Consider the following 12,455-nt stretch of genomic DNA (forward strand, 5'->3'; position numbering starts at 1 on the left):
GTCAAAGAAACAAAATGTAAGACAAAACCTTGAATAATATCATTATAAGCTCATGAAGAGGATTTAATAATTATAAATATATATGCCTCCAATAATAGAGTATGTTACTATACAGAAAATATTAATAAGTATGAAAGGAAAAATAGAAATACAATAATAGTAGAGGAATTGACTAAACACCCTCCAACAATGGACAAATCATCCAGACAGAAAATCAAAAAGGAAACATTGGATTTGAATCATACTTTGGACCAAATGGACCTAATGAGGATTTATAGAACATTCCATCTGACAGCAGTAGAATACATATTCTTCTCAAGTACCCAGGGTACATTCTCTATGATGGATCATATATTTAGTCACTAAGCAAGTCTCAGGAAATTTAAGAAGTTTAAAATCATATTAAGCATTTTTCCAATCATTATTGTATGAAATTAAAAATAAATGATAGGAGGATATTGGAAACATCAACATGAAAATGAAACAGTGACTACCAGAGATTGACAAGGGTGTGTGTTTGAGGGAAGGATAGAAAAATGGAGGTTAGACTGGATCAGGGCACACTATGTAAGTTTGTTAATAACACGCTGAATCCTCTTAATATGTACAGTTAATATGGGTTAATAAAAAAAAAGAAAAAGAAAAAAGATCTCAAAGAAATAACCCATCCTTACACTACAAGGAACCACAGAAGGAGGAGGAGAGGAAGGAGGGGGAGGGAAACAAACTAAGCCCAGTGTTACTAAAGGAAGGAAATAATAAAGATTAGAGCAGAAATATATAAAACAGACAAAATAAATGGAAAAGATAAAACTGAGATAGGTTTTCAAAAAAGAGAAATGACACTGACAAACCTTTAGATAAACTAAGAAGATAAACATTCAAGTTCATAAAATCCTAAATCAAAAAGACATCACAGCTGAAATACAAAGGATTATTAAGAGATGATGATGAACAATAACATGCCAAAAAACTGGATAACCTAGAAAAAACTGATAAATTCCTCAAAACCTACAACCTACAAAGATTGAATCACAAAGAAATCAAAAATTTGAACAGACTGATTATGAGTAAGGAGACTGGGTCAGTAATGAAAAATCTGTTATGAAAAAAAAATCCAGGGCTTAATGACTTTACCAACAAATTCTACTAAACAATTAAACAATTCATAATAATCCTTATCAAGCTCTTCCAAATACTGAAGAGAAGGAAATGTTTCCAAACTCATTTTTTCAAGACCAGCGTTATCCTGTACCAAGCCACACAGGGACTTTACCAAAAAAAAAAACAAAACAAAACAAAACAAAAAAACCCACTATAACCCAATATCCCTGATGAACATAAATACAAAACTGCTCAACAAAATACTAGTAAACTGAATTTAACAAAACCAAAGGCTCATACACCATGATCAAGTGGAATTTACCCCTAAGATGCAAGGATGACTTAATATACAAAAAACAATAAGTGTGGTACACCACGTTAACAGAATGAAGAATAAAAATCTTCTGATCACTCAATAGTTGCACAAAAACATTTAGTAAAAATCAACACATTTTCATGATTAAAAAAAAAAAGTCTTCCAACAAACTAGAAATAGAAGGAATATATCTCAAAACAATAAAGGCCTTATACAACAAGTTCAAAATTAACACCATACTCAATGGTAGACTAAAAAGTTTAGGAAAATTTTGTCTACCATCAGAACAATACAGAGATACCCACTCTCCCAGTCCTATGTACAGTGCAATAATATAGAAAACAAATAAATAAACGCAATAATAAAGAAAAGTGTCTTCAGAACAAAATAGTACGAGAGGGCCTACCTAGGTGATTACTCAAGGAAAATAAATAAAAGTGATTCAAGTTAGGAAAAAAAGGCAAAAATGTCACTAGTTTATGACTTAATTTTATATATTAAAAACTGTAACACCTCCATGAAAATGAAAATTAACTTGATGGAGGAAAGAAATAGTTCGATGGAGGAACATAAAGAAAAGACAAATACATGGGAAGATCCCCATGTCCATGCATCAGAAGAATATCTATCTTGAGTGAGAAGAATAAAGCTAGTGAAATCACACTTCCTGATTTTGAATCATATCACAAAGTTACAGTCACCAAAAAATAGGGTACTGGCAAAGGAATAAACACTGATACCAATGAAATATAATAGAATGTCCAGAAATAAGTCCTCAACAAATGTGTCAAGGATACACAATGGAGAAAGGATGAATTCCTTGATAAAAGACTGTAGGAAAATTAGATAACCATATAAGAAAAAAAGAAATTCTACCCTTATCTTATACCATCCATGATAATCAGCTCAACATGGATTAGACATTTAAATGTAAGACTTGAAACCATAAAACTCCTGGAAGGAAATATAGAGGGAAAGTTCCATGACATGACTCTTTCCAATTATTTATTTTTATGATATAAAAAACAGTAAGAAAAGTAAAAATAAACAAATGCAATAATATAGAAGTGTCTTCAGAACAAGTGAAACAATTAACAGAATTAAAAGGCAAACTATGGAATGGCAGAAAATATTTTCAAACCATAAATCCAATAAGGAGTTCATATCCAAAATATCTAAGAAACTCATCTGACTCAATATCCAAACATGAAAATGAAAACATACAGCCCAGTTAAAAATTGTGCAATGAACTGAATAGATATTTTCCCAAAGAAAGCATATGATTAGCCAACAGATCTACAAAAAGCTTCTCGACATCCCTAATGATCAGGAAATGTGAATCAAAACCATAATGAGTTATTGTCTCATATCTGTTAGGATATTTTTTTTCAAAAGTCAAAAAATATCAAGTGTTGGGGAGGATGTGGAGAAAAGAAAACCCTTAAACATTGTTAGTAGGAATGTAAATTAGGACAGACATTATGGATAACACTATTGAGGTTCCTCAAAAAATTAAAAGTAGAACTACCATATGATCCAGCAATTCTACTTCTGGGTTCATATCCAGAGAAAATAAAATCACTATCTTCAAGAAGTCTCTGCATGTCTCTGTTCAATGCAGCATGGTTCATAATCACGAATATGGAAATAACCTAAGTGCGTGTGAATGGATGGATGAATGACTAAAGAAAATGTGGTATACAAACTAGAGCGTTAGTTTTAAAAAATCACAATACCCTACCATTGGGGTATTAGCATAATGCCACGTCCAACATGTCAAATTGGTTGGATTTGTCAAATATATCTAATCAGGCAGACACAGCAAGACAGATACTGCCATGATGTCACTTATTTGTGGAATCTAAAAGAGTTACTCACATAACAGAGACTAGAGGGGTAAGAAACATGGGTCAAGGGTTGGGAGAAATCAAGAGGTATTGATCAAAGGGCACAAACTTTCAATTGTATAATGAGTAATTTCTAATGACTACGGTTAATAGTTAGGTATTATATACTTGAAATTTACTCACGCACACACACACAAAGGTAACTATGTAAGGCTACAGATATGTTAATTATATTGACTATGGTAATTGTTTCACATATATTCATGTATCAAAATATTACATTGTATGACTTAAATATATACAATTTTGTGAATTATACCTCAACAAAGATGGAAAAATTTAAGACTATTATCAAAGTATTGAAAAGCCTAATCCATAACTAAGAATGATTTGAAAATTAAATTAGAAACACCTAGAAGATAGAGCATAAAAGAATAGACTTGGAAGAGCAAATGACAATATTTGAGGGCAAAGTGACAAGAAACTAAGTAGTGACATAAAAGCTCCTGGGGAAAAATTATTAAATTTTACTGTTAAAAGGTTCCCATTCAAGTCAATACTATCTTAAATGGGTCATGACAGAGGTAAGGGGAAAAAACAGGCAGATGTGAGAAATATTTGGAGCTGTAGTCAGGATTTGCAACTAGGCAAGTTTAAGAGAAGGCCAAAGGTGATGGTGGAATTTCAGTCAGGATGGCTAGAGTGACATGATTAAAAGTAACAAGGAATCCATGGTAGAAAGAGAAGTTGAATGTAACAGATAGAGATGGAATAATCACCTTTCCAGTCATTTTATATAAAATAATAATCATGAGTAATGTAAAATCTGCACTTTGGAAATTAGGTCAATATTTTGTGTTTTTGTGTATGTGATTTTTGTTTTTTTGGTTAACAAGGAAAAACGCCATAGGTAATCAATTAATATTGAAAGCAAATTGATGTCTATAAGTGAACTGACCAGCATTAGTCTCACCTCAGCTAACATGACAGGATGCTATGAAAAACACTGATAAGCACCAAGACCAATATTTTTATTGAGTCTAATTTGTATTTTGTGTTTCATCTTAGGGTGAGATGTCATCAAATTCCTTTATAAAACCTGTGCCTTCAACAGGCTTTGTGGTTTTAACCCAAAATTTAATTTGTGATGAAGCCAATACAGAAACCACACAGTTCAGAGGGTATTAAAAGTTTCATATTTTTCTTCCAAAACCTGAACCAGAAAATTGGGACTAACGGTCTGGAACTGATATTTCACTTCTGTCTGTGCCTCTGGCAACACCTCCACCTCCACCTTGGAACTATCGGCCACAGAACAGATTTCACAGGATAATTGGGGTTATCAGTTCCAGTGATGATTCATGTTGCCTTTGAGTTCATTTTTTCTCCTCTGCCTCCGAGGTCACAGTGATTCTCATACTGGGAAGGGATGTGGGAAAAACCCTGGCCATTAAAATCAGGGGAGCTTAGGTGATAATCCCATTCCTGCCTTTAACTGTGTATTCTCATCCAGGTCACTTGTGCTAAGTTTCATTTTTCACAACTGTAAAATGGAATTTGTTACCTCTTCCTTATAGCGTTAGTGCATTTGATGAGCAGTATATACTGCTAGTGGTTGACATTATGGTACCAGGATATAGATACGGTGGTTCTGCTTCTTTTATTACAGCTCGGCACCATTTGGGAGGTTATCTCCTCCTCAGTTTTCTCCATAAAATGGGGAAGACTAAGGCACCAATTCTGTTCAATAATCAACATCTGTTCATCTATAATGGACCAGGACCTATTCTAGATTCATAAAATGTAACAGGATTTAGTGAGATAGCACTTGAGTGATTGATTGCATTATTATGCCCATTTACCAGCTCCCTCTCTTATAAGGAATTTCTTTACCACCTCCCCAGGTTCCAGGAGCTGGAGAATACTTACCTACCCCAATGTTACCCTTGACCAAATGGTTTTTTTTTTCTGGCAATGAAAATGGGCAGAAGAGATGTATACCATGCCCAAGTAAGAGCTTAAGTATGCTTTCTTTTCTTTTCTTTCCTTTCCTTTTCTTTTTGTTTTCCCTCCTCTGTACAGAATGTCCCAGGAAGGGGATATGGTCACTTAGCTGTGGTCCCAGACAGGAAGGACATATGGAAAAAAGATACAAGCTTAGAAGCATATATCATTGCTATTATTGTTCTAAGTCAAACTACATACTTGCAGGAAAGAAAGAAATGCTTGTGGTTATAAGCAACAGAGATTTGGCTTTCAATAAATCCGACTGACACATAACATAGTATCTTGCACATAGAAGTACTAATACTTTAGCAAAAAGTTAAAATTGAAAACCAGGGAATATAAAACACCTAAAAAGACAGACATCTCTCTAGCTACCTGTCCATCCAACAAGTATTCATGGGTACTACCATGTGCCAGATACTGTGTCAGCTACTAAAGATAAAACAATGAGCAGGTCCTATTGAATTAACATGAACTTGGGGATGGGAGGCAAGTTGAAATTTAACCATAGAGTGGCAAATGTTATGGAGAAAAATAACACAGGGAACAGACATAGAAAATGCCAAGGAAGAGATGATATGGATATAATGTTCAGGGAAGGCTTTGCTGCAGAACAACCTGTTGGGTAGAGACCAGAAGGAATTAAGGGAGGAAGTCAAGTGGATATCTAGAGGAAGTGTACTCTAGGAAGAAAGGAGGAGCAGGTGGAAAAGTCCTGACTGTAAATTGGATACTGCTCAAGAATTAGGCAAGAGGCCTTTGAATTTGGGAGAAATGAACTGGAGGCACAATAGGGGAAATTGAAGTCATGAAGTATGAGGGAATGGGTCATTTATTCCTTCTAAGCTATTAGCCAAAGTTTGACATTTGCTCTGAATAAGAGAGAAAGTTATAAGAAGATTGTGGTAATAGAGTGACATGATGTTACTTAAGTTTTAAAAGGTTCATTCAGCCTTCTGTTTTTAAAATAGTGTATCTGGTTTGAGGATTGAAGCAAAGAGATCATTCAAAAAGCAACTGCAATAATCCATGCTAAAAGGTGATGACTTGAACCAAGGAGTAATTAGTGAAAGTGATGAGCTATAACTGGTTCTGAGGCTAATGACTGCCTGTGGAGAGCAGTGACTTGGAGCATGATCTCTGACTGCCTAATGGCTGAGTTTGTGCTGGGAACTTCCTGTGCAAAGGTTGAGGTCAAGATTGCCCCAGTTGCTACGATGATGCCCAGCCTGAGGAAACTGTGCAAAGGTAGAGTTATATCAGTCTGGACCTTGAGGTCAGACACCAGCTCCCAGAGAGAGAATTCTGAGCATAACAAGATAACCCTAATATCTCACCAGTGTTTTGTCCTTCAGTCTGCCTACTTTGCAGAAAATTTCCCATAAATAACCTTTTAATGATAAAAACCTATATAATAAACATGCTCAGCTAACTCTGGGTCACTGTTCCTCCATCAGAGGACAGTGTCCCACCTGGTCCCAGCTTTTTCTATGTGTGTGTGTGTGTGTGTGTGTGTGTGCGTGTGTCTTTTCTCAATACCCCATCATCCCTTGTCTGAATTAACAACCATGGCAGAGCATGTCACAGCAGCTACCCAGATTTGTTAACATGGAATAAGCAACTAGAAATAAACTCATTTCCTGAGATAGGAAAGTTAAAGGAGTACAGGAATAGAGAGACACTTGTTCATCAGGTATTTCCTTTCAGATGTTGATGGTAAGCGTAAACTTGGTCAATTTGTCCTGCTTCCTGGCCTTGAGGGTTTGGCTTTCTGTGAGTTCTATGTAAAAGACAACACAGAGGGGTGAAGGCAACCAATTTTGCCAGAATGCTAAGGAGAAGGGGAGACCAGGAAGACTAGAATGATGCCCCTTAGCTATGCCTGGGGAGGGGCTTACCCTCTCCTACCCAGTGATGCTTGGAAGTTTAGTTGTCAGCAATTGAGAGTGCTGTGGGGTGTCAGCCTCTGTTCACTCCATGGAGGAGACTGTGTCCCCTTCTTATGCAATTTACAAGCCTCCCACCTGAGTTCGAGGACCACTCTCCAAGAGTTTAACTTCCAGTGCACTATCCAGAATGAGTTTCCCCCAATGATGTGATTTCATGCCTGGACTGTGCTTAAGTTATTTTCCCTAGTTATCTTTGAGATGCTTATTAGACATCCAGCCTGAGATGTTGAGTAGTATATAAATCTGGAGTTCAGGGGAAAGTTTGGGAATAGAGATTTAAATCTGGGAAACACATATTGTGTTTTTAATAGATATAAATCTATAATATGGGGAAGATGAAATGCTGCCAACACTAAGAATCTTTAAAGTGTACCCCAGGAGTGAAATATAACTGAAGGCAACTGAGAGATGAATAAAGTCTCAAACATAATGTAATTATGTTTGCTTATTTTAAGCAATAATATAGTACCAGTTTGCTTATTTTAACTCCTCAAAGATAAGGAAATTACATTGTAACTTCTGGCATTTCTTCCTAGCATTTTACATGTGATAGGACACAGATATAAGTGACTCAAATATCTTTATTTGTTTATAAACATTTTAAAATAACTGCTAGAAAAGATTTACAATGATGTTTCTACAGTTAATTATTTGAGAAACAATAGAAGTGACGGCATTTTAGGATATTTTGCAAAAATGAAATATTGATTTCCGTGTCAGTTTCTCCAAGTAAACAGGTATAGAAACACATATATCAAAGTGTTCTTTCTTACCTGGGTAGAGGGTACAGTCCATGAAGGATACATCATCAATTGCAATATCTCCAGTGATGCCATCTCCCACAGAAGCCTCCACCAAAATCTAAGCCAAACAAAAGAAAGTTGCTGATGTTGCGATGGGCATTAGGTTATGGACGCTCATAACTAAAAAGGAACTCAGAATTTACCTGAAGATAAGACTTTTCCAAACCTTTAAAAAAACACTTTGCAGTAGTCTCCAAAGTGGTCATCTTGCCTCTTCTTGGCTTCTTCCAGTAACTGGATATACTATTTGGGGGCCCATTAGACCCATGGAGCACATTCTAATTCTGATGAGTTTTAATTTTCTGACATTTCAATATTTCAGATTAGTGCTACTTTCCTATCACTTTCAACCTTAATTCTGGATTCACCTGGTTTTCTTCTGAGCCTTTAGGTGTTTGAAGGCAATTTATTGCTCCCAGTTCCCACTTTGGCTTTTTTTCTATCAGTAGTTTATCTATTTCCAAGAGTCAACTTCCTCATCACTCTAGAAACCCAACTGCTCCCAGGCCAGGATATACATTTTCAAGGGATTTAAAATTTTTCTCACATGGACTTTATTCAGTAACACTTTATGAAATTGGCTAATCCTTATTAGATCTCCTTCGGAGCCACATTAATCACAGTGAACTCGGATGACATTTGTGCGGTTACCAGAGCTGCTATTCCACAAAGCTACAGTAAAGTATGAAATATGGACAAACCACTATAGTATATGGCACATTGTGATTAAGGCTGAGATTTACTATAACAGTATTAATCATGATGAATTATTTTAATACTTATGCTAATGTGTTGCATACTTACTAGGAATCTCTGCATAATTTAATGATAAAGAACTTGTACCAAACTCAAATTTTAACATGTTCTTTTTTCCACTATTATATGAGCATATGTTTCCATTTTTTTCTTCACCAATGCTGTACGTGGGAATTGAAATTATTTCATTTTACAAATTCTATTCTCCACTAAAAGTTACTACATAAATTGCCTAACAATGTCCTAGTCAAAGGGGAGTTATAAAAGGTCAAATTATTGACCTTAAACCTCTTGCTACTTTGCCTCATCATTCCAGGATTTCTTGAGGACTATCAGGACTGTCTCCAGGATTGTCATGAAGGACATTAGTCAACTTGAGAAATGTTTTAGCTTAAACCTGTTAACCTGATATTGCCTGAGGAACATTTAATAGTGTTATTTATACAGGAATGTTCCTGCTGCCTTCCAATGAATCACTCCAAGTATAAAATGTGTTTTTCTTTTTACCACCATCATGATTGAAAGAAATAGTATAGGCAGGAAAAAAAATGGAGAAAAATGCCCAGTACCAAATCACACAATTATTCTCAATAGAGAGAAATCTGCCATCATAATTTAGCAGAACATACTATAATTTTTTTCTTTTAAAGTAAAAAGGATCTGCAAATGGTTAGAAAAGAGGAAAAGGCACAGCAAAGAAAAATTAATTACTAATAATAAATTAATTGGATCAATATTCAGATATCACTCTGCAATATAACATAAACATGTTAACAACTCAGAAGAAATGCCAATAGAAAAGTCACATTTGTGTAAATGAGAATAAACAGAATGACTAAGCTATGTTCTTCATGTTATTCTAGTTTATTAATGAGAAAGGATAAAAAATTGATAACATCCCCACATCAATGGAAGGGGTCATTTTTATACATCTATAAGCTAAATTTAGTGATATGTGTTCATTTTAATTTGTGGGCTCGAAAGTCAACAATTTAAAGTATTGGCCATTTATGAGAATTAAAGCAAAAAAATCTGTAATCCAGAACAGGCCATACCAGGTAAGCAGCACTTTCTAAGGGGATTGTGTTTGTGTAAGTTTATTTCTATTTTAGTTTTCTTCATATTACATGAGAAGCTTATTGTTTCTATCAACATTCATTGCCAGTGGGAAAATACAGAAATAATCCCAGAGAGAAGAGAGTGGGTCTCACTCTATCATATAAGTTAATCATAATTTTTACCAAAACATCTTCAACATGTTAATCCCCTAAGTGTGAGGATTCTTGAGAATTAATGGACAATAGGTTCAAGTTGAGGTGCTAAATATGTCAAATTGTATGTCTGATTTGCAATCTCTGTCTCTTTTGAATATTAACTCAGAAATTCATTAAAATAAAAAAGCCTCTTGGTAATAGATCATACCTCAAGAACAAATTTTTAAATGTACAGGTTTACCTCTATTTTTGCCTATATTTAATTCAAGCTTATATAAAATCTTTGTAAATTACGCTAAGAATCTAGACCTAAGAAAATGGTCACTAAAGAGAATAGGTCCAAGTGTCTCTATTCTGGAAAATTCATTTTCATTTCTGGTGTTTGTCTCAGAAAAAATGGAAGCATAATAAAACACAAACATTAAGCATTGAATGCAAGATAGAATTGCCATTCTGGAAATTAGGGAAGTTGAATCTTATGACTAAGTACCATTAGTACATTACTGAATGACTTAAAGGGCAATTGAAATATCAATTTAGTCTAAATGGCCTGCCTTATCTGTAGAGGCCAATTCTACCTGCATCATAACCATCACTGGCCTGGACATTTTGTGAAGTTGACTAACTCTTCTATGTTGTTCTTTCCATGAGTTGCTGAATGCTTCAAATAAAGATGGATTGGCCTTGTCTCCTACATAGGGACATTTAGCCTCAAACATTAATAAGGCTCTAGGGACTTATCTGAAGTGATCATCCTATATATTAGGAAACTGAATTTTTGACCCCAAACTTTAAATGATATGGAAAGTTTTGTCATCACACATATGCACACATGCACACATGTTAGTTTCTTTAAACGCTTAAGAAAAATGGAAATAATTCAACCTGCCACCCAATTTCAATTTAGCAAACACATTTTAAAAAGAATATTCAATCTGCATGTGATATATCAATTTTAATATAATTTATCTTCATGAAGATTTAAAAGAAAGAAATTGCTGTTTAAAATTCATAAGAAAGCATATTGTCTATGTGAAGCAACTGCCACTCCAATGCATTGGGATGGGAATCCAAACTGCTATAGACACTTTGAAAACTGATCTGGTAATTTCTTTAAAAAATTAAATAATTACATCCACATGACCTGGCAATCTTGCATGGAGGTATTTGTTTGCCCAAGAGAAATTAAACAAATAACAATTCACCAAGTTTATATAAGATTCATTTATAATCTCCAAACACTGAAAACCTATATACTCCTCAACCGGTGAATAAACAAATGGTGGTATATTTATACAAGGGAATACCGCTCAGCAAGAAAGTACAAGTAAAGATACATGCAACAATAGGTGTGAATCTCAAAAGCACTGTACTAAGTGAAAGATGCCAGATTCAAAAGGCTATATGCTTTTATCAGTTCAGTTATCTGACGGTCTAGAAAGGTTAGAACTACAGGGGGAGAAATCAGTGTTGTGTTGCCAGCAGCTGAGGGCAAAGGGGTTTGGACAGACTGCATAAATGAATGGGAGGTTTGAGGGTAGGATGCTGTTATGATTTTTATCTTTAAGAGCTTCCAAAGGCCCATAGGCTAAAGGTTTAGTCACCAACCTGTGGAAATACTGGGAGGCAGTGGAACCTTTAGAAGGTGAAGCCTAAGTGGAAGGAAGGTAGGACATTGGGGTAATGCCTTTGGTGAGGACATTGGGACCCCAGGGTCTCTGTCTGTCTCTCGTCTTTCTTTCTCTCCTTTCCCCTCGCCCCCAACCCCCTTTCTCACTGTAGCCACCATGAGGTAAAGTCTTCCTTTGCCATGAACTTCTACCACTATAACATACCATATTGCTATAGACCCAAAGTGACCAAACTAGGCCAAGTGACCAAGGACTAAAACCTCTGAAACTGTGAGCCAAATAAGTATTTCTTCTTTAGGTAGTTTATCTCATATATTTTGTTACAGTGATGGAAAGCTGAATAAAACAGATGCAAATATTCTCTGACTTAATTGTTTTGCTTGGTTACTCAATTGTGCACACTTGAAATTCATAGAACTGCTCAAGTAAACAGGATGAAATTTACTATTGTAAATTACATGTCAATTAACAAATAAGCATTTATTTTATACTTACTGCCATAAGTCATCGATATCTCAACTTCTACATTTTTTCTCAATTGCTAACTTTGTGCATAGTTATTTACAACCAGTATGTGCTAACATTAAGCATCACAATCTATTTTTCAATTCAGCTATGAAAAATCACCCCTTGTTATATACTAATAATTCTCCAGAGAATAAATATTTATATTTTTTACTTTTACTTCTAAATGGTATCCACTTACTTTTCATTTTGTTTTCCAATTAAGAATGCAGGGGAAAAAATGAAAGGAATTACAATAGCTCTCTTTTACCCTGATTTTATACTTGACTGAAAGCTGATATAGTTAACTACTATAAACACATT

At 34.9% G+C, this 12,455-nt stretch overlaps 1 protein-coding gene across 1 annotated transcript in view; it reads right to left on the reverse strand.

Moving 5' to 3' along the window:
- Window positions 1-12,455, reverse strand: part of Malrd1 (MAM and LDL receptor class A domain containing 1) — a 686,047-nt gene that overhangs the window by 472,640 nt on the left and 200,952 nt on the right. The window contains exon 19 of the mRNA XM_047521295.1: window positions 7,997-8,084. Coding sequence (XP_047377251.1) covers window positions 7,997-8,084 — 88 coding nt within the window. The remainder of the gene's footprint in view (window positions 1-7,996; window positions 8,085-12,455) is intronic.

Source organism: Sciurus carolinensis, chromosome 12 (genome assembly GCF_902686445.1).
Source record: "Sciurus carolinensis chromosome 12, mSciCar1.2, whole genome shotgun sequence".
NCBI classification, from domain to species: domain Eukaryota; kingdom Metazoa; phylum Chordata; class Mammalia; order Rodentia; family Sciuridae; genus Sciurus; species Sciurus carolinensis.